The 24,631-nt window shown below is 51.7% G+C and overlaps 1 protein-coding gene across 1 annotated transcript in view; it reads left to right on the top strand.

Annotated features, from left to right (window-relative positions):
* The first annotated feature begins 4,436 nt into the window (after positions 1-4,436).
* MED12L (mediator complex subunit 12L) overlaps positions 4,437-24,631 on the top strand; it is a 265,350-nt gene continuing 245,155 nt past the window's right edge. The window contains exons 1-2 of the mRNA XM_081302589.1: positions 4,437-4,594; positions 5,449-5,677. Coding sequence (XP_081158715.1) covers positions 5,579-5,677 — 99 coding nt within the window. The 5' untranslated portion in view covers positions 4,437-4,594; positions 5,449-5,578. The remainder of the gene's footprint in view (positions 4,595-5,448; positions 5,678-24,631) is intronic.

Here is a 24,631-nt window from a genome sequence, read left to right as displayed (position 1 = left end):
TCATTTTCATTTTTCCTTTTCTTTAAGAGGCTAAAATAAAGAAGAGTTTTTCTTCTTTGATTCAGAAGTAGGCATAACACAAATACATTTAAATGTAATAGGGATATAAGAAAAACTGAAATTAAGCAAGACTGCCTGCAGACAATCTGTTAGCAAAACAGTAATATATACACCTGGACAAGCATCCATCCCGTGAGAAAACCCGGCAACTTTAATTACTTCACCTACAAGTAATACACTGAGAATTGTTTCTTTCCACTTGAGTGGAAGCACACAGCTCTGCAGAGTGAGCTGTCAGGAATTCTGCTTCTCTTACACCAGAATTGTCTTCTGAGGCTCACCTTTGTATGTGTTGTGTAAATGATAATTAATACATGTAGCACATTGACCATAATGGGGACCTGAGTGAGCTAGGTTTGACCTGGCTTTGTTGCTTGCTGACTCAATGGCCTTGGGTCAGCAGCTTCACCTCTGGTGGTCCACCTGCTAATCTGTAAAATGGAAAAATAGGATGACGGATCCTGATGGTTGACAGTCTGCCTCTGCTCTTGGCATTTTTCCATTCTCATATTTGAAATCTCCTCTGCAAATATGATTTTGTTTGTGCCTTTTGCCAAAGAAATGCTCTTCTTCACCTCAGGCTTCACAAAAAGAACTTTCAGGGGACCACGAAGCTAGGCATTCGACCTTTGTTCTCTGCAGTATGTGTACCTGAGCTACAAATGTCTGACCCAGATTGGAGGACTTCCAGGGTGAGCTGTGGCTTGCAGAACATGGCCACAGTTGGCAAGGAGAGAAGGCTTGTTGAGAGATGTCTGCCTGGATGTGTGCAAGTTAATGAGCTAACTGAAGGGGACTTTACTGGAGAGTACAAGACTGATCCCAACTATGGGACACTCCTTGCAGAATGCTGGAAACCAAGGCTTGTGGAGGAAACAGAAACAGTTGGGAGGTTTTCAGGTGCTGAGGGATCTTTGAGGAGCCCATGGAATGACCCAGAAAAGGGGTCCGCTTTTAAAACCTGTCAATCCCCAAGAGCTACCCTGGAGAGCTATCATGAAACCTGGAGATAGAGCCCCATGTGCTTACAATGGTCTATAATTCATCTTTCTCCAACCACATTTCATCCCCACACCTCAATGTCCCAGAATTCATATATTTTTTTTTTTTTGCCATACGGAGGGTTAGGCTTTACCAAACGGGACACACATTATTCAAGGACAGTTGTTGCCTATCTGCTGCATTAGCTAGCGCCATGTGGGAAAATTAAGCACAGCCCAACACAGTGACTTCCAGTTAAGTCCACCATGTTAAGTTGGGCTGTGTTAGCTTGCAGACTAATTTTGGAGTGTACGACAGTAAAGTAGGCATGGAGGAACAAGACCATCCTGTGTGACGTATTTGAATGCATGCCAGTAAATGATGAGGTAATCAAAGAAGAGAAGAATTAAGTGCTATGGGCATTCTGAAAGAGCCAAAGGATCATGTTGAACTTGAGCAGTTGAGAGCCAGCTTCTTATAAGAATCCAGACTCTAAGGGCTATCAACAGGGGGATCCTGAAGGGAAGGCCTGGGAATTCCATACTTGGAAAGGAGTGGGCTAACAAGGATTGGGAGTGAGGGGAAGAGTTGGGCTGGTAGTGGGGTGAATTGGATCTCAAGTGCCAGGTCAGGGACTCCAATGCTCATGGGTGGTTCATATCGTCAAAGAATGACTTGGGGGGAAGTTTCTCAGCATATTAATCACTGTATTTATTTATTTATTTTAATTAATTTATTTTTTGTGTTGAAAGAGCCAAAAAATTCATGTCAGACTGTTTTAAATGGGGTGAGGGAGTTTAAAATATAGAATAGGGAGAGGACAATTCCTTACCCTTCTTTCCAACACCAGGGCACACTACTGACACATTTTGATGTTAAGAGAAAATCCCTATGGGTAGAAGCTGGGCAAGGTGGTACACACTTGTACCATGTGTTGGGAGCCGCTCTGGAATACACGCCCTTAAGTCCTGAGCAAGAGATACTGAACAATTACTGCGCCCTGCAATAACCTGGGCTTTACCTCCGCTATGATAATGAGGCGTGGCTCCAGGAGTAGGTGTTACCTGCTGGGGTTGAGTTACACTCACCTGTTCTTTTGTAATCCTACCCCTTGCCCCTTTTTCGGGTAGACTATTCTAAGAAACAGAGTCACCCAATAAAAGCGAACTCCAGAACTCATGCTCCCTCTCTCATTAGCTTCTCATGACTTTCTCTTGCCCCCTCTTGTGGGAGCTGAGGCTGGGAACCAGGGAAGATGTCCTGAAGCTTCCATGTCTGCGTGATATTTTGTGTCACCCCAAATTCACACGAGTGACTTTGCCTGTGCTGGGTGTGGGCAGCACCCAGGAACTCCTGAAGCTGAGGAAGGAGAATCCAAGACCAGTCTTGGCAACTTATGGAGACCCTGTCTCAAAAAGTGAAAACAAGGTTGGGAATGTAGCTCAGAGGTAGAGCACTCTTGGATTCAACCACTAGCATGCAAATAAAAAAAAAAAATCCTTATGGGTAGGTACGATTTTAAGTGCTTCAAAGTGCTGCAGTGAAGACACTTGCCTCTCTATGTCATAAGGGGAGAATTCAGGGTTCATTTCCCACAACTGGAGGGTTTTGATTGAGTAGCACCACATGGTATCTCTGGAGTACCACTAAGGTTGAGATCATAAATGTACTCCCCTTCTTACCAAGGTTTTTTGGAATGCCCAGCATGTGCCAGGTCCCATGTTGTGAATCTGCATTGCAACGATGAATTCAAACTGTCCTAATAGGAGTTTCTATCAGGGGGGCAGGGAAATAGGTGGAATAAAAATGGTAGAGCTTTGTAGGTGGGAGATGAGGACCTGAGGGTTGATTATGTAACAGGGCTTCACTTGATGGTTTGACTATATCCCTTGTAGTTTTGAAACTTATGTTTTTTTTCTTTTTTCCCAATCTTCTTTTTCCTAAACTTCTCCCTGACCTCTACCTAATCTCATTTTCTCTGAATCACCTCTATGAAAGCCCCCTGTTTGAGCAGATGGGCAGAATCACAGCCTTTGGGACAGGAGTCCCCTGTTTCTCCTTTGCTAGCAAAACAATAAACCATCTTCTTCCTTTTTTCTCAAATCCCTGTTCTCATTATTGGATTGGCATCAGGGACAAGGACCAAGGTTTTGGCAACAATTACATAATTTCCTTAACCTTTGGTATGCTTGATAATTTTCCTAACAAAGTCAGACCCTAATAAGACTGTCCTATCTCTTAAACAAGGGAGCTAGATTAGATGCCTGTATTACAACAGCTGGTGTCATCAAGTTACTCCTCTAGTATTAAAGTCCCCGAGACAGGATGGGAAAGTCCAATGGGAAGTGCCTGCAGGCGGTGGGTCGGTAACTGTTTTCTAGAAGTTAGGGTTAGGAAGCCCCAAACTACCGCCCTGCCTCACCTCAGACCCCGTTTGCAGGTATCCCCTTATCTACCTCCTCCTTCCCTCCTCTGAACTTAGTCAGCAGATGCAACCACGGTCTCCTGAGCACCTGTGTACCAGGCTTCAGGTTAGATTCTGCATACATCCTCTGAAAAACTGGGAACCAGGAGTCCAGGAAATACCTAAAGCTGTGGGGACCTTGACACCATTAGGCCTGGGCAGGTCGGACAGCCAGTGCTTCCAACTCCAAGTAGAGGTGGATAGGTCAGAAACTTGAGATCAGGCTAGCTTTGGGGCTCTGAACTAGTCACTGAACCTCCCGAGTTGACTGCATTAAGGGGGTCCTGTAAAGCCTACGTAAGAAGCAGATTCCGACTGTCAAGATCCTGACACCAGGCGAAGGCCCCATAAATGGCAGCCATCATTCCTGGCCGAGTGCGGGCGCATCCTCCCGGGGGGTCCCTGAGGACCGGCCGGGCCCGCCTGGGAGGCTCTGGTCTCTTAGTGCTCGCGGCAGGTGGCCCAGCATCTCGGTGCCCACGCCCCGAAGCAAGCGAGGAGCGCGGGCGGGCTGGATGACCGTCTCCCCGGGAGGATCGCCGCCTCCCACTCCATCCGCGCGCTCGGCGCAGGTGAGGTTTCCGGTCCAGGCCACGGTGACAGCGACCTCAAGAGAGGTCGGAGCGGAGGGCGCAGCCTGAGGCCGGGAGTGGGTCCCCAGGGCGCCTCCTCCCTCACCCAGGTTCACACTACGGCCAGCTCGGGCGCCAGGGCCCGCGGGCTGCGCGCTCTGCGGCTGCGAAAACCCGGAGAGGCGGATCGGAGCGCCCGCCGCGCTCGCAGCCAACTCCTCCGCGGTCCGGCCGCCGAGCTGGGCATGCTCAGTGCGGCCGCCGCGCCGCCGTCCGCCAACTCGGAAGCTCGCGCTCCCGGGCCGTGGGCGCGAGAACGCCGGCGGCGAGCCGGCGTCGCTCGCCGCCCCCATCGGTGGCAAACTTCGCGGCGTCCCCGGAGCTGGTCCGAGCGAGACAGAGATCTCACCAATAAAATAAAATCCAAATTCCCCTTCCCACCCCGAACCATGGAGGCTGCGGCCGCTGGAGTGCCCCCGCCGGCGGCGGCCCCTGCCCGCTAGCTGGGGACCAACAGGTAAACTGTTGGGGGTGGGGGCGGGGAGGCGCAGCGGCCGGGGAGGGCGCGGGCTGGATCAGCCCGGTCCAGCCCGCGACGCCTGCGGGCTGGCTGTCCCCGTCGGCGCTCCCAGCCATCCCCCTCGGCCCGCTTCCCCAGCCACTGGAGGGGCAGCAAAGGGTTAAGTCGGCCCCGCGCCACCGTGAGCACGGCCCCCTCCAGCCGCCGCGGCAGCCGCGACCGCCGGCTGTGCTCCTTGGCGCCTGCCGGGAGCCGCCAAGGGGACCCAAACCGCGGATGCGCCACCGGAGCCTGGCGGGCGTCTAGGAGGCACTGGCCGCTTCCTCCCGCCCGCATCACTGCCTCCCCCACCCCCAGCCGCCCTCCCTTCCGTGCCGCGGGGTCTGCGCCCAGGTGGCGGGGTCTGCGGGGCGCGTGGCGGCGGGGAAGGGTCCCTGACAAGGAGGAGGAGGGGCGGGGGCGGGCCGATCGGCAGCCTCTCCCGGGGGAGGAGGGCCACCCTCGCCCTGGGCTAGCACTTGAGCCACCCGCCTAGGCGCCAAGAAAAGTTTTTTTTCCCCTCCCGTGCCCCTCCCCCACCTCCATCCTGCGCTCTGATGGGGTGGGTTTGGGTCCATTGGTGAAAAAAGTCACACGTTCTCATCAGCTGCTCCTCCCCCTGGGGACAGGGTGGGGGGTGACGGGAGGCAGTCGCAGCGGAGGACCCTGGCCGACCTCCAGCCCCGCCGCCGCCCGAGCGGTGCGTCCCGTGGCTCGAGCGCAGCCGGGTGCCCGCCGAAGGCTGCCCCCATCAGTGCGTGTCTGCGTGCCGGGCAGCGGCAGCATCCAACCTGCTTTATTCCTGCCTGCAGCGCCACAGCGAGCGAGCGGGCGAGCGAGGAGGGGAGAGGGAGTCTGTCTGCAAAGTGCTGCTCCCTGGTGCTCAGAGGCGGCTGCTCCAGCTCCAACTCTCATTCATTTCGCCGGTTAACATGAGAGATCATGGCCGCCTTCGGGCTTCTCAGCTATGAGCAGAGACCGCTGAAGCGCCCCCGGCTCGGGCCGCCCGATGTCTACCCGCAGGACCCCAAGCAGAAGGAGGTAAGGGCGCCCGCGGCCTCCGCAGCTGCTGGGGCCGCGCTCTGCAGCGCTGACCCGGGGCCAAGTTGGCCCAGCGGGCATCGCCGGCGCTGCGGGGGAAGGGTCGGAGAGGGGGATTGGAGGCGGGGGCCGGGCTGGTGGGCTTGGGGACCCCAGGGGACCGAGACCGGGCGGCTGTCATTCCCCGCGCTCTACTGGGGCGCTCGCTCTCCGGGTGCCGGGTCGCCTCCCGTTTATCGGGCCTGGCACTGCGCTGCCAGGCGCTTCACCGGCTTCTTTCCTGCCGAAACCTTCCTGCTCTTTTTCCTCCGCTTCTGCCTGGTTTATTTTTCTCTCCGCCGCTTTAGTAAATCCTGGTAAACTTTTTGAAAAATGTTGGAATGCAGTGCATCCGACACTAAGGTCTTGCGTTTTGCGCCAGCGGAGCAGGGACGGATGGGGGAGGGACCCTTTTCAAATTTTCCAGTATAGAAAGCAAGTCAGTTTTTATTGAGGTGATAAATATATTTAGTTCTATGAACGTAGCTGTGTATCCTTTCTCCCGTTTAAAAATCAGTATTAAGGATAAACTGATTTTTGTCCCTTCAGGCTATTGGCTTAATTGCTGGAGGCTGTTTTGTGTATGTAAAAGCAGACTAGTTACCTTGGAAGGGAATAGGTCCCAGGATTGCTTATTTCTTTGAATGAAATTAATTGGAGAAACCTTGACTCTTCCACCAGGTGCACTAGTTTCAATGAGTGGGGTAACCATGGCATTTTGTAGCTATGTGTATGTTTGTCAGGAGTTAACAAGTAATTATGTAACAACTCTCCCGTTAGAGTAATGATCACCCTTGGCTACACAATTTGCCCAGGGACTTGCCCCCCCCCCCCCCAATTTTTCTTCGTTTTTGGATCACCTGCTACCCAGCTGTGCTTTCAGAGTTTGCCAGACAGCCCACCCATCTTCTGTTTTCTGCAGCTAAACACCGGTGACCAATATCAGAACTTATCTTTCTGTGAATCTAAAAGCCCTCTATTACAAGTTTATAGACCCCCTGATCTCACAGCAAAGGCTCTGTAAATAAGGCAAGGAGGGGTTTTGAGACTAGTTTTTTGATAAAGGTGCCTATTTCATTAATAATAGAGGGAGGGTGAGTGCTAGCTCTGGCAAAACTGTGCTAGTAGTAATGTGTCTGAGAAATCAACCAAGAAAGGAGTTGTTGCTCCTTAGTACATTAAATTTGGGCATCAGTGGAGTCGTTCACATGGAGCTGGGAAGGTCTCACAGGTGGTTCCCAGCAGAGGCTTAACAAGAAAATGAGAGTTTGATGAGATTTGCAGGTTTCTTCCCCTCCCATAACCTCACCCTGTAACCTTGACTCAGAAGGAAAATAATTAAGGGACTGAAAGAATAGAGAATATGATGAAGGACCACGTGTAAAGAAAGTTAACTTAAAATCACTGGCAGGAAACTCTTAAAAGTTTTGGTGGAGACAACAGCATTTATTGGTCGATCTTTTTGTAATGTCTTGCCACATCTTTGCAGAGGGCAGTATGACTGGTGGCAGTGCCCCAGTAATGGGATGGCAGCCTGGGTTGTTCTCTGGGCTTATTTAGCATTTATTTTTCAGGACAACACTCATTTCAGGATTGGGGCCTCTGTGATTCTGGAAAGAATAATTTTGAATTTCAGGGGTTATTTTGTGGAATCCTAAAACTGAAAGTGACGTTAAAGTCTACCTTTGTTTTTTCATACCAGGGATTGAACTTGGGGCACTCGATCACTGAGCCACATCCCCAGGGCTATTTTGTATTTTATTTAGAGACAGGGTCTCACTGAGTTGCTTAGTGCCTCACTTTTGCTGAGGCTGGCTTTGAACTCAAGAGATCCCCCTGTCTCAGCCTCCCTTGCTGATGGGATTACAGACATGAGCCACTTCACCTGGCCAAAGGCTACTTTTAATACTTCCCTTTTAACCTCGTGAAACTTAACTGCTTTAAGCTAGAGGAGTGGAGAATAAGCTGAGATGGCTGGCCAATCCCATATTTATGTCAGAAACAGTACTGCCTTAGGGAGGATATATGTAAATCCTGTCCTGATGTTACTTCCTTCCCCCAAGACAACAAATTTTATTTTATCTTTCTTGAGCAGAGTTTTGTGTGGCATCATATTTGGGTACAATATTGGACAGGTGCTTGGCTGTTCTTGGGTGGTTGGTGAGCAGTGTCCTAGGCTTCAACTGTTCATATTGCCACTCTCAAGGTTTCTATCCTATCCTTGCATCACCTGTATAGTTATTCAAATGTTTCCTTTACATTAACCTTTTTTTTTTTTTTTGTACTGGGGGTTGAACCCAGGAATGCTTAACCACTGAGGCACATCCCCAGCACATTTTATTTTAAGTTTTTTGGAGTCAGAGTCTAAGTTCCCAAGGCTGCCCTTGAACTTTCGATCCTCCAGCCTCAGCCTCTCAAATTGCTGGGACTACTGGCATGTGCCACTGTTCCTGGCCCTAAGCATTTTAAGAAATTTTTTTTGGGCTAGGCAGTTATAGTACAACTTCCTGAATTTGTTGCACTGTGTATATGTAAAATTTGTATCAATCACATATACATGTTTTTTTATTTTTATTTATTGCTGTTACACACATAAAATAGTTAATTATGCAGGGTTCAAATCAGAACCTGTTAACACTTTGGAAAGTTCATCTTTGCATCTAAAACTGCACTGCCATCCATCAGAGACGATATTTCCCACATGGTGGGAATGTGGATTTAAAGGAGGAAGTGTGGGCTTCCCAGTTGGGCAGCCATGGATTTGAATTCTGGGTTAGCATCTTTGCGGTTGGGGGAGTTACATAACTTCCCATTTATAAATTAGTTTAATTGTGCTCTTTAGAAACCTGTGAATAGTTGCGAATATTTTTTCTTACATTTATGTGAGAAACTCCTCCTAGTAGAAGCTGTCCATTTGTAGCTGTTTGTCATAATTGTCATTGTTAAGAGTGGCAAGAGTGTTGTGGAAGTGGCTCTCAGGGGACTGTGCAGGACCTTTCAATGAGGATCGCCTGTAGAGAAGCTTCTGGGGAAGAGCTGGAAGTTCACCCTCCCTGCTGGCCCTCTGATTGTGTTCCCTCAGGACTTGGTGGGTATTGTGTGATTCTTTGCCCTGTGGAAACAGAATGGCCTGAGCCTTTATCTAACACAGGGAATCAAGAAAGTGAGAGTCGTTCTTGATTCCTCCTTTCTCCTCATGTCTTATCCACATATCAGCATCGTGTGTAGGTCATTTTCTTCTGTCTCTCAATCCTCCCCAGTTTTACCCACATGCCTGACTCCCTCTCAGGCCCCAGGCCCACTTTTCTCTGTCCTGGGCCCTTGCATATGCTGGTCTGTCCTCCTCCTGGACTCCTATCTATCTCCTAGGCCCCACCCTGCTCTGCTGCCTCTGCCTGGGTCAGGGAGGCTGGTTCTTCACCATTCTGCCTGGGCTGAACTGGGCTCTCCCTCTCATGTGCTCCTGATCTCCTCTTCCTATTCTTCTTTTTCATGATGTTGTGGGCTGGACCCACGGCCTCCTGCATGCTAGGCTGAGCCACCCGAGCCCGAGAACTGAGAGTGGAACCTGCAGAGATTCTGCACTCACATGTAGGCCGAGGTGAATTCCCCTCAGGCCTGCACATGTCCATCTTTACCCCTGTCTCAGCCTGAGGACTTCAGGCCTTGCTGGTGTATCATGGAAATTATATATTTGCATCTTGCTATCTCCCACTGATGGGACCATTTCCTGAGGACAGGGATGAGTGCATATATTTTTGTTGGAATATATGGATGAAAGTGGGATGAATAAATGAAGAAGGAAATCTGGTGACTGAGAGGTGTTGGAAAAAAGTCTAGTACCCTTTGTATCTACCTTGAGGTTACAAGGCTGACCGTGAAATGAAACTCCAACATAGGAAGGAAGAGGAATTCTTCCATGGGGCAGAAGAGGCCTAGCAGTTGAATCATAAGTATGACTAGGAAATTCAATGAGTTGGGGCAGTGGTAAGGGTCCTAGGCATCAGGCGTTGGGAGCCCCGGTGGTCCAGGGAGGATGGCCTGATGTGCAGAGCAGCCAGAGTTGGCCATGCAGTGTTGTAGGAGATGAGTCCCACATTGGTTTCCAGCCTGCTAGTGCGTCCACTCCCTGGAGGGCTTTTTCAGACCCCACTGGGGGTCTCCAGTGCAGCTCGGGGCAGAGCGCTGGACTCACACTGACTTGCAAGTTCCCAGTTTGGTACTCGGCATCACAAGAGAAAAAGGAACAAGCACCAACACCCAAATCCCCAGGTTGCTGGTTCTCTCAGATTCAGGAGGTCTGAGGTGGGGCCCCGGAATTTTCATTTCTAACAAGATTCCGTGTGATCTGCTGCTGCAGCTGGTCCAGAGCCCACTTTGAGAATCTTGATCTCCAGAGGAGAAGGCATCCTGCAGGACTGGGGCACCCCTGCCTGGGCGGGCTGAATCAGGCATCTGTGAAGCCCAGCTTGCCAGCCCAGCCTGGGCCTGGTGTGTTTTTCTTAGAAGTTGTGCCCTCTCTCAGCCCAGATCTAAGGGAACAAGTGAGAAGGCCCAGTACCCTCCGGTGACTGAACCACTCCTGGAGTCATGTCTAGACTTCCCACCGTCCTCCCTGCTCAGCTCCTCACCTCTGCCCTGCAGCCAGGCCGCCCAGCTTGAGTTCTGCTCCATCACTGGCTACCTTTGGTCACATTCCTCACCTGCTCCTTTGCTCCCACTCCACAGGGTGGCTGGGAAGGTCGAATGACCTGGTGTTTGCAGAGTGGGGCCATGGGTGCCACACTGACTTGCTGGGGACAGGTCAGCCTCTGTTAGCTGCACCCAGGGTCTCCTACTGTACTTCTGATGGCACTCAGGCACCCTGCACCACTGGCGCCTGCTTCCCAGCTTCTCTCCCTCCAGGAACCCAGTGGTTCTGGTTTCTATGCCTGCCTGGCTCCCTCTGCAGCAATGTCACTGTCCTGGTTCTCAGCTTGGAGCCTCTCCTACAGGGAGACTCTCCGATGCTGTCCTCCAGTGTACGAGAGTTCTTTCTGCGTTGTGTTAATGTCTTCATGAACTGGCACCTATTCTAGTCCCAGGAGCCAGCCAAGCCCCTGCCCTCAGGCAGCTTACATTCATTCCCAAGAGGAAGGCAGGCGATAGAGAGGAGGGTGAGCATCCCACCCATGGCACTTCAGGGTACCAAGCATAGGGTAATGACCCTGCAAGGGTGCCAGAGAGGGCTGCTGAGAAGCCTCCTTGTTTTTATAACACCAACTGTCCCTGGCCTTGTTTTATTTTGGTGACTCCTATTGGCTTTGTTATTAGCATTGAAAATTCCTAACACAGAAATATTGTAGACAGCTGAGGAGGTGCAAAGAGGTAAAAAAAATGTGCTTCCTTTTAAGGGATGATACTGATAAGTGTCTGGGAAGACAGGACAGGTGGACCAGTTGCCTGGGAGACCAAGTGACAGCTCCCCACCTGGGATGCATTCATTGCCTGGCCCCAGGACCCTGGTGTGGCCCCCTGGTGCAGGGCTTCCTGAATCCCAGTGTTCAGGGAGGGATAGACACCTCTGATGAACTCCTGCCTCCCGTGCCTCTTAGGACAGAATCTGGGTCTGAGGACCTGCTTCTTCAGCTGCTCACAGTGTTGCTGAACCATTCTGGGGTAGAGGAGGAGGAGCTTACCTGATGGTCATTTCTCAGGGTCTGTAATACTTGCATAGAGTTTCTAGGATGCTCCTTAAGAATGCAGGTGTGGGGCTGGTGGTGTGGCTCAGTGGTAGAGCACTTGCCTAGCACATGCGAGGCCCTGGGTTTGATCCTCAGCACCACATAAAAATAAATAAATAAAATAAACGTATTAAAAAATGCAGATGTGCCTGCCTCTCTCCTACACGGACTTGCTGGGTCAGAGTGGGAGGAGCTCAGGAATCTGCATTTTAAACAGCCTGTCCAGGTGATTGCTAGTCACACCTTGAGTACCTCTGCTTTAGCTGTGTCCTTACCTATAGATAAACCTGTAGGTGGGCTTCCTGCGTCTTCCTGCCTGCTGCCCACGGCTGGTGGTTTGAATCTTTTGGATAACAGGCTGTTTGAAGTCTTGGTCCCTCTTGGTACTGGGTGATGTGGATAAGCTCAGCTACTTTACTCCTGTCCTGATAAGTGTGGCTCCCAGCTGAAGTTTGTTTTTAAGCTGGAAATGGCCGGCGGCAGAGCAGAAGTCCACACCTGGGTAATGGCCCACATGCAGGCCCCTCATCCCAGGTGGCATGGCTACATTGGCCTGGAAGAGCAGGTCTGGCTTTGTCCCACAAACCCTTGTTTGGACCTGTCAGGGCTGTGGGTTTGTTTGGGGCCTGGGTTCTCAGCTGGGCTCTTTGGGGACTATGGTAAGGCTGTCACTGTGTGTACCTGTGAGCTTTAGCTGGGCGATGTTTCCCTGGGGGAGGAAGTGGGTCTTTTAGGAAGCCAGAGGACCTCAGACTGAGTCAGGCGTGCAGGTTGGTGCATGGTCACGAAGTAGGAGAGGCTGGGCATGAAAAGTCCGAGGGTTTCTTTGAGCCGGTGGGTGGTATTATCCGAGGTGTGTGCGCAGGTCAGTGCGGAGGACAGACCAGTGTAGAGACGTGGGGTAAGCGGAATGAGAACTGTGTGGTGTTCGTCTGCAGGGTCCCTTGCCATGTGAGGCCAAGCTGCCAAGTCTGGGTAGAGTGGAAGGTGGGCTTGCTGGAGCCGAGCAGCCTGGGGCGGAGTGGCCCTCTGGGAGTGCTGTGCTTTCCACTCTCTAGGTAACTTAACTTCTGAAGCTGGTGAGGGTGACCGGGGGTTCAAGATGCTGTTCCTGTTTCTCTCTCTAGGACAATTTACATAATAAGGAAGAAATGTCAGTCGGTCCTAAAGTACCCCGATTTCTCCTTGAAACACACATGTCTGCTTTTTCTGGAGGGATCAGCCACCACCTGTAGACAGGCACTGCTGCTGGGTGTTGTAGACTGCAACCATAGACCAAGGACTTGGCAGTGTATAGATGAAGGTGATTTTCATTTCCCAATTTTTGAGGAGATTTATTTCCCATAGTTTTGGAGGTAGGTGGGGGGGTGTTCAGGATCGGGGGCCCAGAATCTGCTCAGAGCCTTCCTGTTACATCATCGAGGTGCACAGGGACAGGAGAGGGCCAGGCTTGGCCTTCTGAGGTAGCAACAAGGGCTTTTCGTGAGTGAGCCCTCAAGTCCTGATGACCTCTTAGAGGTCCCACTGATCTGCACTCTGACTCTGGGGAGTGTGCTGGAGCACTGAGTCATGGGGTCAGGAATGATTTCTATTTTCTTTGTGCTAATCTGCATTCCAAGCTGTGCCCATAAACATACAGTAAGCACTTTTGCCCTTGGAGGAAGTAACTTAAGAGTAATTGTTACATAACCTGGATTGGGTTTGCAGGAATGGGTCTTTTTTTGTTGTTTTTTCTCCTTTCCTTTTTTTGTTTTGAAATGTCCTGACTGTTGGCCCAGGAAGCTGACCTTGAGCTCCTGGGCACAAGAGAGCCGCCTGCCTCAGCCGTCCAGGGAACAGGCACTTGCGCTGCCTGCCCCTGCACCCATGATTGCATAAGTTCTGAGCCAGCCCAGAGCCCCTATATCTGCAGGTAGGCAGAAGGGTCTCACAGAGCTTGGACACCACACTTGTGCCCCAGGGATGCTGCCAGGTGTGTTGGGACCGCCATGTAGGTGGGAGAGGGGCCTGAGCGCCCGTCCAGGGTGGTTTTCCACAGGGGTGCTCTGTCCCTCTCTCCCTTGCACGTTGGCAGTATCTGAGAGCTCCAGCACACGGGGGTGACTTGCTGGCCTCCAGTGGGAGCCTGGCTGCTGACCTTCTGCCCGATGGTGGGGAGGTGGGTGGACGGTGGCTGATGGTACGTTTGCAGAGGAATACAGTGTTTCAGGTTCTTCTAGAGAGAAGCTGGAGGAAATAACCCCAGGGGACCAGTGGGGAGCCTGGCCGCGGTGGGAGGCCACGTGGGGTGTGGCTGAGGATGGAAGGGGGGTTGGCCTGGCTGCAGATTGAGTGTGGTGTGGGGGGCTTGGAAACGAAGGTGGGACCTCGTGGGGGCCTCTGTGAGCCCAAGAAGATGTTATGGTCTAATAGGCCAAATTCATGGGGGTTAAATGAGTGAGATCTAAGGTGACAAAGGGTCGCAGCTTGAGGAGATGGTGGCTCTGGGGGTCACCCAGGCAGGACTGACCTGCCAGTAGTCTCTAGCCTTCAGGCCTGGGGCAAGCGGCTCATTTCTTGGGTCTGCTGTTGCAAATGACCAGCCGAGTGGCCTTCCAGGAAGCTCTCCTCTGTCCTGGAGGCTGGATCCCCGAGTCCAGGTGCTGAGGCCGCTCCTTGGGAAGGCCAGATGGGATCTTCCTTTTCTCTTCCCCTCTGGTGGCTCCCCGGTTTCCCTGCCTTCTCTGGCCTCTGCCACACCAGCATCAGCTCTTTCTCTGGTGTCCACTGCCCTGGGGCTTCTCTCAGAAGGACAACAACCATTGAGTTTAGGGCCTGCCTTGGATAATCCTGATGATCCCACCTGAATCACATCCATCAGACCCTTTTCAAAATAAGGTCACATTCACAGGTTCTGGGATTTGATGTGGATTCTTTGTTTTTATTTGTTTTTTGGCCTGTAGGGCTGGGAAGCTTGGGAAGGTACAGTGGGGAGGATTTGGGGGAAGGTTATTTGGAGGGTACTGTGAGCTGAGCGAGGGATGCCTGCAGGGGTGTTTCATATCTATAGCTGAGGACAGTGGTTCCCATACTTTCTGCCCTGGGACCCTCTGCTCGTCTTAAGCACTGAGCATCCATGTGAGTCTGTTTATGGAGTTTGTATTTCTCAATATTCAGTGTGTTAGAAATTAAAACAAATTTTGGATATATACATTAATTCATTTAAAAATAACAAAACCAATTTCATGTTAAAAATTTTTTTTAATAAAAATATTTTTTTTCTAAAACCCAAAAAACTAGTGAAAAAGAGTGGCATTAATATTTTTGCAAGACTTAAAATTGTTAGTGCCTATTCGTTGTATAAAATAATGGGTTTCATTTGATGTTTCCATCCATGTATGTAACCTCCCTTCTACCTTCTCTTACTCTCCCCATCCCTGTCTCCTTCCCAGATGATCCTCTTCTACTTGACTTTTTTTTTTTTTTTTTTTTGTATTGGGGATTGAACCCAGGGGCGCTTAACCACTGAGCCACGTCCCCAGCCCTTTTTATTTCTTATTTCGAGACAGTGTCTCCCTAAGTTGCTTAGGGCCTTGCACTTTAATCCCAACATTCGCTCCACATCCCATATGTGAGAGAAAAATGGGACCCTTGTCTTTGAGAGTCTGGCTTATTTTGTTTAATGGGATGATCTCCAGTCCCATCCATCTTCCTGCCCATGACAGCATTTTTTTTTTTTTAAAGAGAGAGAATTTTTTAATATTTATTTTTCAGTTTTTGGTGGACACAACATCTTTATTTTTATGTGATGCTGAGGATTGAACCCAGCGCCCCGTGCATGCCAGGCGAGCGCGCTACTGCTTGAGCTACATCCCCAGCCCAGCATTTTGTTTTTCTTTGTGGCTGAGTAATACTCCAGGGTGGGAACGGACCCCATCTTCTTCTTGCGTTCCCCTGCTGTTGGGTGTCCCGGCCCCTCTGCAGCTGGCTGTTTTGGATGGTGTCGTGGTAACCACAGTGTCTGAGTGTCTTTCTTGGGCGCTGTCTTGGGAGGGGCAGCTGGTGATGGCGTGGTGGTGCCCGTTTTAGTGTTGTAAGGCACCTCCGTGCTCCTTTCCACAGTGACGGCACTGATTTATGTTCTGGTCCTTACCAGCAGTTGCTGCTTTTTATGTTCTTGCTGACTGGGGAGAGGCGGAAACTCTGGGAGAGGCAGAAACTCTTGTAGTTTCTTGACTGCCTTCTCCTGATGCTGGGCATTTTTCTGCGTACTTACTGGCCATCTGCACTTCAGGAAGCATCTTTTCACTTCATTTGTCCATTTATTGGGTTACTTGTCCTTTTGGTCTTATGTTTTGTGTTCTTTCTTTTTTTAGAGAGTGAGAGAGGGAAAGAGAGAGAGAGAGAGAATTTTTTTTAATATTTATTTTTTAGTTCTCAGTGGACACAACATCTTTGTTTGTATGTGGTGCTGAGGATCGAACCCGGGCCGCACACATGCCAGGCGAGCGCGCTACCACTTGAGCCACATCCCCAGCCCATGTTTTGTGTTCTTTCTATGTTCTGAATGTTATGCCTGTGAAGGGCAGGCAGGGATCTCCTCCTGCTCTGAAGGTTGGGTCCTCACTGTCCATCGTCTCCTCTGCTCTGCAGAAGCCTTTTGATGTGGAGTAATTCCCTTGGTCCATTCTTGCTGCTGTTCTCAGAGTCCTGCTGGGAAGTCCTGCCTGTGGCAGTACTCAGCCATTCTTCCTTGCTCTCCTCTGGTGGCTACAGGTCTGTGTCTGGCATTGAGGTCTCCGATCTATTTGTGTTGATCTTTGCACATGGTGAGAGGCAGGGCTAGGCTTGGGCCTCCTCAGGAGGCCATCTGGCCTCTGGGCACCTCGAGTGGAGGAGGCTGCCTTTCCCCGCGATGTTCTCAGGCTCTGTGGAGACTCATGTGGCTGCAGATGCATGGGCTCATTCCTGGGTTTATTCTCCTCCATGGGAAGCTCTTTACTGTCTGGATTTCTGTATCTGGTCCTGTATTCCTCCTGTTGCGATAAGTTGCTCTGCTTGGAGAATGTGGAGAAAATCAGACCACAGATGAGCTAAGGCCTCCAGAACTCAGTGGTCTTGGACTTGGGGGCCTTAGCTTAGACAGTTCTGTAGGTGGGTTGATGCTGCTTTCCAGATCAAATTGCCCCAGGGAGTGGGGAAATTTAATCTTTTTCCCAAAGCGTGGAGAAAGTACAAAGGGAGGAACTCGGGAGTTTCTGGCTGAGGTTTTCGTTGGAGAAGCCTCTGTAGAGTCAGGTTGACGTGTGCTAGTGGAAGCTCAAGCTCTGCCTGTGGGGTGCAGTGGTTCTAGGTGAGTGGAGCCGTGTCTGTGGTCACCCTCTGAGAGAGTGCAAAGCTGAGGAGCTGGCTCACCCCGAGAAACGGGACTTCAGGGATGGACCTGGGACACCTATGGGTCACCAGCGGGGGAAGCGGAGTCCCAAGGGGTGGTTCACACTTGGTGGGCTCCATCTGTGAGATAGCTTGTCTCCCCAGGACCTTTGCACATGTGGATGCTGCTGCCCTTGGCCTGCTCCTCTTCCCCTGGTGCCCCGTAGCTTGCTCCTCTTCCCCCCCCCCCCAATGCCCATGGCCTGCTCCTCTTCCCCCGCTGCGCTGCCCGTGGTCTGCTCCTCTTCCCCTGCTGCCCGTGGCCTGCTCTTCTTGCCCCCCTCCCCCCCCCCCCCCCACCAGCCAGAGTAAGTTCCAGGAGGCCAGGTCTCTTTAATCCCCACTGGGAGTCAGAGGCTGGGGAAGGTCAGGTGTGCGGAGGGATTGGTGATATGTGTTGCTGGGTCTGCCACCAGGGCAGCAGCTATCCTCAGGAAATGGTGATCAAAGACCCACTATGTTGGGACCTGGCCCAGGGAGTGGGACTCTAGGACGTGTCAGACCCCATCCTCACTTACTGCTGAGGACCTTGGGTGGAGATCTAGGTCGTGAAGAGGCTTGTGTGTGTGTGTGTGTGTGTGTGTGTGGCAATGTGGAGGGCGTGTCCTTGGGTCTGGAGAGAGGTGCCCTGTTTTCCAGGAATTGCCCAGAGTTCAGGGAGGGGGGCGAGTGTGTGTGGAACCTGTGACCTGGGAAAGGCTGTGGCTGTTAGGACGGTGGAGAAAGGAATGGGAGCCCAGAGGTGGGGAGAGGCTGACCTGGCCCTGGGGCAGGCTGCAAAGTTTCCACCTTGTTCCCCAGCCTCTCTCTGAAAGGTCGGGGAGCAGGGCTCCTCTGGGGCCCCCCTTCCCTGGAGTCCTCTGATCAGCTCAGCCTCCACCCACCTCCAGAGCCCGGCTCCCTCTCGCCTCTCGCTCTCAGTTAAGATCTGGTGGAATTTGCTGTTCCCTTTCCCAGGCATTGCTCATCATGGATGTCTGTCTACTGAGCTTGCTGAGATGCAGGCCCTCAGGGCCCCCCACGGGAGTGGTGGGCTGTGCCCTGCTGTGGTCTGCAGGGTCTGCAGCGTGGCTGGTGTCTTGGGTGCCGGGTGACCTGAGGGTATGGAGCATCTTCCAGGACTACCCATGGCAGCGCCGTATCTGTCCCGCTCCGGAGTCCTGCAGGGAAGGTCAATATTGACATTGCTTAGGTTTTTATTTGCTTATTTTTAGTAAAGCTCTACACAGTGCTAAGTCAGTAGATAGTATGGAAAATATTTCTGGGGTCAGAGTTGTTTTTACTCATGGGTCAGTTTTGGACCGGCTGTCGGCTCCGTTTCCAAGATTCTTTGTGAACTGGAGACGCCACTCACGTGAATTCTGCTCTGAGGTCATTTGATAATCAACGTGTCTCTGAAACTGTGTTTTCATCTGTTCAGTCCTTGCTGGGTACCCCCCACCATGAGGTGCTCTGGGGGTGTAGAAAAGAAATAGACACCTGCTCCCTGCCCCTCCGGGATGGTGGTGCTTAGAATAACCACGGAGAAGGACCAGTGTTTTTAAAATTAATTTTCAGTCTGTTGCAGAGTGACATAAATATGTGGTAGAAATGAATGACTGGGAGCGCAGTGTGGCTTGCATGTGGTGGCGATGTCACATTGCTGTAGGGGATTTCACATACTCGTGCGGGTATTTTCCTGGGACCAGTGACAGTTTTAACCTACATTCTGAACAGACTGCGCTACAAGTTCCTGTCTGGTCCATTGACTCTCATGAAGCGATTTTAAGACCAGTACATTAGTTTTAATTACCAGTTTTAGAACGATGACCCTGCTGGGAGTTCAGCACAGTGTGTGCAGTCCCCATTCTCCAGGTGCGGGCCGTCCCCAGTGTTGGGTCTGCCTGGTTCTCCTCTGAGGTGGTGCTATGGCCATCTCCTGTTCACCAGGGAGAGCTTTGGGCACAGGAAAGCACCTAACTCGTACTAGATTGTCTGCCCCCTCATGCTGGAGTTGGGGTGGGCTTCCCAGCTGATGCCGCCCAGGCTCCTCCGTGGGTAGCAAGGCTGAAGCTGGTGCATATAGAGTTCAGGAGGAGGCTGGGGGTTGCAGGTGTCCCTGGAGGGTGCGCAGAGGCAGGGGAGAGGGTGCTGGCCGGAGCAGCCTCATGGAGCTGGCAGGCTGGGCCTTGGGGGCGGTGGTGAGCACGTGACTCCTCTGTTAGATTTGTCACACTAGCTCATGCCTAATAAATCCAGCGTGGGGGGACAGTGGAGTCCAGGAGGCTGCGAGGGAGGAGGCTTCAGTCACCAAAGCATGAAGGAAAAGAGCCCCACTGATCGGGTCTTTAAATAGGACCTGAGAGGCATTGGCAGTGATGACAGATTTGCCCAAGAAAGTGTAGGAAGAGAGGAGGGTGAAGAGGGCCGTGTTCTCGGGGCACTGCTGAGCGAGAATGGCACGTCCTGTTGCTTGAGGACCCAGTCACACACTGCTGTGCCCAGTTTAGTGACAGGCAGGCATTTGAATCATCACAGAGTCTCAGAGGAGTCGTGGACATTCAGACTCTGCCTTCCCGTGCCCCTTGGTTGGCATCCACCAGTCCACCTGATGGCCTTAGTATGGGGAGGCCTCTGGAGCCCTGGTTTACCCCTTGTCCATGCTTAGAAGCTGCCCTTAGTACTTGCTTCTGGCCTCTGTGTGGCTGCTTGGGTGGCTATTCATGGCCAGAGTTGCCAGGAAGTTTGCTGGAGTGCGGTCGGCGAGGCAGTGAGGGGCCTCCTGGAAATAAGAAGGGTGGAGGTCTAGAGGTGCCCACAGGGAGGCTGTTTAGCTAGTGGCCCTGGGGCTGCTGGGGAAATGGTCTCCTTGACTCAAATTTAGCATATACCTCTGCTTCTGAGCAGCCGAGCTAAAACGCGAACAGAACCTCTACCAGCAACAGCAGAAGGAGAAACTGTCCTCAGCCTTTCCCTCACAGCTCCCCGTGGAGCAGGGCTGCAGGTGTGGAAAGGGAAGAAGGGTAAAGAGGAGGAGGCAGGCTGAGGGGTAAGTGGGAGGAGGCAGGCTGAGGGGTAAGTAGGGGGAGGCAGGCTGAGGGGTAAGTAGGGGGAGGCAGGCTGAGGGGTAAGTAGGGGGAGGCAGGCTGAGGGGTAAGTAGGGGGAGCCAGGCTGAGGGGTAAGTGGGAGGAGGCAGGCTGAGGGGTAAGTGGGAGGAGGCAGGCTGAGGGGTAAGTGGGAGGAGGCAGGTGAGGGGTAAGTGTGAGGAGGCAGGCTGGGGGGTAAGTAGGAGGAGCTAGGCTGGGGGGTATGTAGGAGGAGGCAGGCTGAGGGGTAAGTAGGAGGAGGCAGGCTGTGGGGTAAGTAGGAGGAGGCAGGTGAGGGGTAAGTAGGAGGAGGCAGGTGAGTGTTAATTAGGAGGAGGCAGGCTGAGGGGTAAGTAGGAGGAAGCAGGTGAGGGGTAAGTTGGAGGACGCAGGTGAGGGGTAAGTAGGGGGAGGCAGGCTGAGGGGTAAGTGGGAGGAGCCAGGTTGAGGGGAGTGGAAGTGGGCTCGTGTTCCTTCCTCTCCTCATTCAGGTCCCCTTGCATACTGGCTTGAGGTGCTGGGTGGGGCGTCATTTGCAGGTAGAATTCACCTGGTGAGATTGCAGTGTGGAGGTGCTGTGGTGGCAAACCTAGTGGTGGGCTGCCCTAGTTAGTGTCCTGGGCAGGGCCAGCAGACACTTCACTTCCTTGTTCTGCTATATGAATGTGAGGTCTGAAAGTTCTGGTGTTCTTCTGGGATGTACCTGAGAGCCAAATCCAGGTGCTTGGTATGGGCCGAGGACGAGCATCGAGTGGGGTCTGAATATGAACTAATGGATGGAGTCATCTAGATGGGCATGGAATGTAGGATAAATAGGCCACACTTAGCTATCACTGAGACAAAGATCTCCTGTCTGAAAGTGGCCTAGAGGAACAGCCAGCCTGGTGGGGCCACCTCTGACTAGGACACAGGACGCAGCGCTCCCAGGTGTGCCCAACAGTCCTGGTGGGCCTGTGTTGCCACCCTGGAAGGGTTCCGAGTGCCCAGTGTGTGCAGGTTGCTGCTCTCTGTGCTGGCTGTACAGAAGACCGCATTCCAGCCACGCCACAGTCCTTTTTTTAAAGTGGTTGGCATGTGCCAGTGACGCTGCAGCATGTGCCCTTCTCCCCTGTTGTTGCCATGGGCATGTGGAGTAGGGGGCTGGTCTCCATCTCACAGAAGCCCCTGCACTCTAGGCTGGGCTGGTCCAGAGCAGGCTGTGCCCTTCTGGAACCCTCTGTCTTGCAGAGCAGCACATCAGGCCCTCTTGGGCCTGGCTCTGGCGTGGCTGCCTGCCCACCCTGCCCTTCTGCCCACTCAGCCTGTTTCCCATTCTGCCCGGGCACGTGACTGTCAGGAGGATGGGCATAGAGTGCTGCTCTCGGTACCATGACTATTATTTTCCCTTTTGCCTGCCGCAGGTCGCTGTGAGGACATCTCTTATTGTGTTGTGTTGAGCTTGCGTCCTCTGGTTTCGTACGGGGTCCCCACTGTTAGCCTGGGATGCTGCAGGCAGGGTGTGGAGGGGTTGAGCAGCAGCATCGTGGTGGATGGGTGGTGGAGGTTGAGAGCTGACTCAGGTGTGGCCTCTGTGCACGTGTGGCCTGGTGTCAGAGCCGTTGGCAGGGATGGGGTAGGGACCAGCTGGCCTCTTAGGGGAGCCCTGCTGCCCCCAAGTCGGTTTGGCCCTGCCTTTTGTCCTCCTGAGGAGGCTGGCATCCTTCTCATTCTGCAGATATCTTGGCTGCAGAATGCCTTTTAAAGACTCCCTCAGATGCACCCAAGACCCGCTAGGCGTAGCCACTGGAGGTGGAGGGCAGGTGTTGTTGCTGCGGTGCCCGGCCGGGGTGTCTGCTCGCACTGCTTGGTGATGTAGTTTTTCTCCTCTGATGTGGAGTGCAGTGGAGGTAGGATGGAAGAACCTGGAAACCCAGGCAGAAAGGAGGCGAAGGGAAGGAAAATAAGGTCTTAAGTCAGAAGTTGCCTGTGATTTCCAGGCCTGTCGCTCCAGAAGCTGTCTCTGTTTTCCTAGGCCTAGAGCTCCCAGGTTCCTGGGAAATTTGTAACTCTGCCTGGGCACTGTTAATTAAACCCCCAATGAATGCATTAACTAAAGAGAGAGATGCCCTTTTAAGAAACCTATAATTTAGAGGACTTTTCAGAGCTACCTGCTGCTCAGTTTCTAAAGACCAGCTCAGCCTGAAAATCTTGAGAGGGACCACCCCACCAGAACCCGTCTTTAGGTCACCAGACTGATGTCTTCCCATACCCACCTGCCATGACCGGGGACTCAATCTGTCAGGGTCACTCCAGGTGAATTGGGCTGGCTACTAAATAGCCACACAGAGATAGGAAATACCTTTTTTAGGGTTCAGCGACAGCTCCTCCTCCTCAGCTCCCACAGAGAAGGCCAGAGAGGCAGGCAGAGAGAGAGCACTCCTGAAACCCTCTTTTCTCCATTGTGTATAAATGCCACATTTTTTTTATCCATTTATCTATTGAAGGGCATCTAGGTTGGTTCCACAATCTTGCTATCGTGAATTGTGCTGCTATGAACATCGATGTAGCAGTGTCCCTGTAGCATGCTCTTATTAGGTCTTTAGGGAATAGACCAAGAAGGGGAATAGCTGGGTCAAATGGTGGTTCCATTCCCAGCTTTCCAAGAAATCTCCATACTGCTTTCCAAATTGGCTGCACCAATTTGCAGTCCCACCAACAATGAACAAGTGTACCCTTTTCCCGCATCCTCTCCAGCACTTGTTGTTGTTGGACTTCATAGTGGCTGCCAATCTTACTGGAGTGAGATGGTATCTTAGGGTGGTTTTGATTTGCATTTCTCTGACTGCTAGCGATGGTGAGCATTTTTTCATGTACTTATTGATTGATTGTATGTCCTCCTCTGAGAAGTGTCTGTTCATGTCCTTGGCCCATTTGTTGATTGGGTTATTCGTTATCTTATTGTCTAATTTTTTGAGTTCTTTGTATACTCTGGATATTAGGGCTCTATCTGAAGTGTGTGGAGTAAAGATTTGTTCCCAGGATGTAGGCTCCCTGTTTACCTCTCTTATTGTTTCTTTTGCTGAAAAAAAACTTTTTAGTTTGAGTAAGTCCCATTTGTTGATTCTAGTTGTTAACTCTTGCGCTATGGGTGTCCTATTGAGGAATTTGGAGCCCGACCCCACACAGAGAAGTTGCTATATAGTTACTGATCTGTTAAATTCTATATTTTAAAAGAAGAATCGTGTTACTTTTGAAAAATAAAAACATACATTTCTGGTTGTATATATCTCCAATGATACTGTAATTTTATACCATGAACTGCATTATTTTACATTTATCTTCATACTTCAATAAAGAAAAGATACATAAAATAAATTATTCTGGTAGACCAAAAAATAAAATTTAAGAAAAAGAAAAAAAAAAAAACCCTCTTTTCTGAGGCAAGGGGTTGGGTTTCAGGGGGTGTGGCCCAGGCCCACTGGGTGACGCCCACTCCCAGAGCTGTGATTCCTTGCCCAGTGAAGGTGAGACCCACCTGCGCCTCACCTTCATTGGTCATGGCTAAGGGTCTGTGCTCTGCGTGCTCAGCCCCTGTTCATGGCACCCACAGCACCCACCCCTCTACAGGTGTTTTTAAAAGAAGAGCCAGCAACCCCGAAAGGGGTTTCTCCCTCTCGAGGTTTCTCCCTTGAATGTGGGTCTACTTCCTAAAGAAACCCGTCTGTACCTCCGACTGGCGCACGTACATTTTTTATTTTGGGACAAGGTCTTGCACGTTCCCTCACCTGTGCATGGATGCCACTGCTCCTGAGTCGAGTTCCCCCTTCTCTCCAGAAAATCCTTAGACCCTTTTTTGTCACTTCTTGTGACACAGTAATGGTCTCTGCGCTGCTGCTAGATGACCTGGATATTTATTTTAGGGGCAGTGTTGCCCTGAGGGTTAGAATGAAGTGTCCCTTTTCCTGTATGTCTGGTTGGTTTCCTGGGTCTGCTGAACCCAGGCTCCCCAGACAGGATGGGGAGATTGGTGGGGATGTGCTTTCACAGGTGTGGGGACTAGAAGCTTGAGACTAGTGGGTTGGCAGGCCCTGGTCCCCCTCCCGGGGAGGTCCTCTGTGCCTCCTCTGGTGGTCTGGTTATGGCATGTGGCTATTTAACTCCAGTCTCAGCCTTGTCTTCATGCTACTGTCTGTCCCTCCTCTCATAAGGACGTCAGCCATACTAGATGGATGCACCCTAGCTGGGTCTGACCCCATCTTGACCTGATTTCGACTGCAAACACTCTTCTTCTAGGTAAGGCTTGCTCACAGGTATAGGGGTCAGGACTCTTGATGGATCTTTCTGGGGACTCAGTTCTTCCCACTAGTGTGTGTCTGCAAGGCCCTCCCCAGGTGCTTTGCATGTCCTGGGCTGGTTGCTTTCTGGAGGCTGAGTCGGAGGCCGTGCCCTGCTTCCTCAGAGGCTTCTAGTTGTCTGTGCTGAAGACCTCGTCAAGTTGGGTGACTTTGTCTCCTTGCATAATACCTGTGCTGTTGCTGTGGTAAAGACTGTGTCCTTCACATGGCCCACAGGACCCTGTGTAGCTCCTCCTCTTCCTGCTTCAGGCTCATTCTGGACAGTAGCCTTTCTTTGATTTTTCCAAAAGCCCAGTGGACTTTATACAAGCCTTTCCTCTGTCTTTTTGCCAGGGATTCGTTAGCAAGAATTGTTATCGTGCCTGGCAGTGACCTTTTTA

This window comes from Spermophilus citellus, assembly GCF_964194105.1.
Source record: "Spermophilus citellus genome assembly, chromosome: 7".
In the NCBI taxonomy this organism is placed as follows: domain Eukaryota; kingdom Metazoa; phylum Chordata; class Mammalia; order Rodentia; family Sciuridae; genus Spermophilus; species Spermophilus citellus.
Note: the sequence above shows the minus strand (reverse complement) of the source record. Positions and strands in the feature narration are given on the sequence as shown.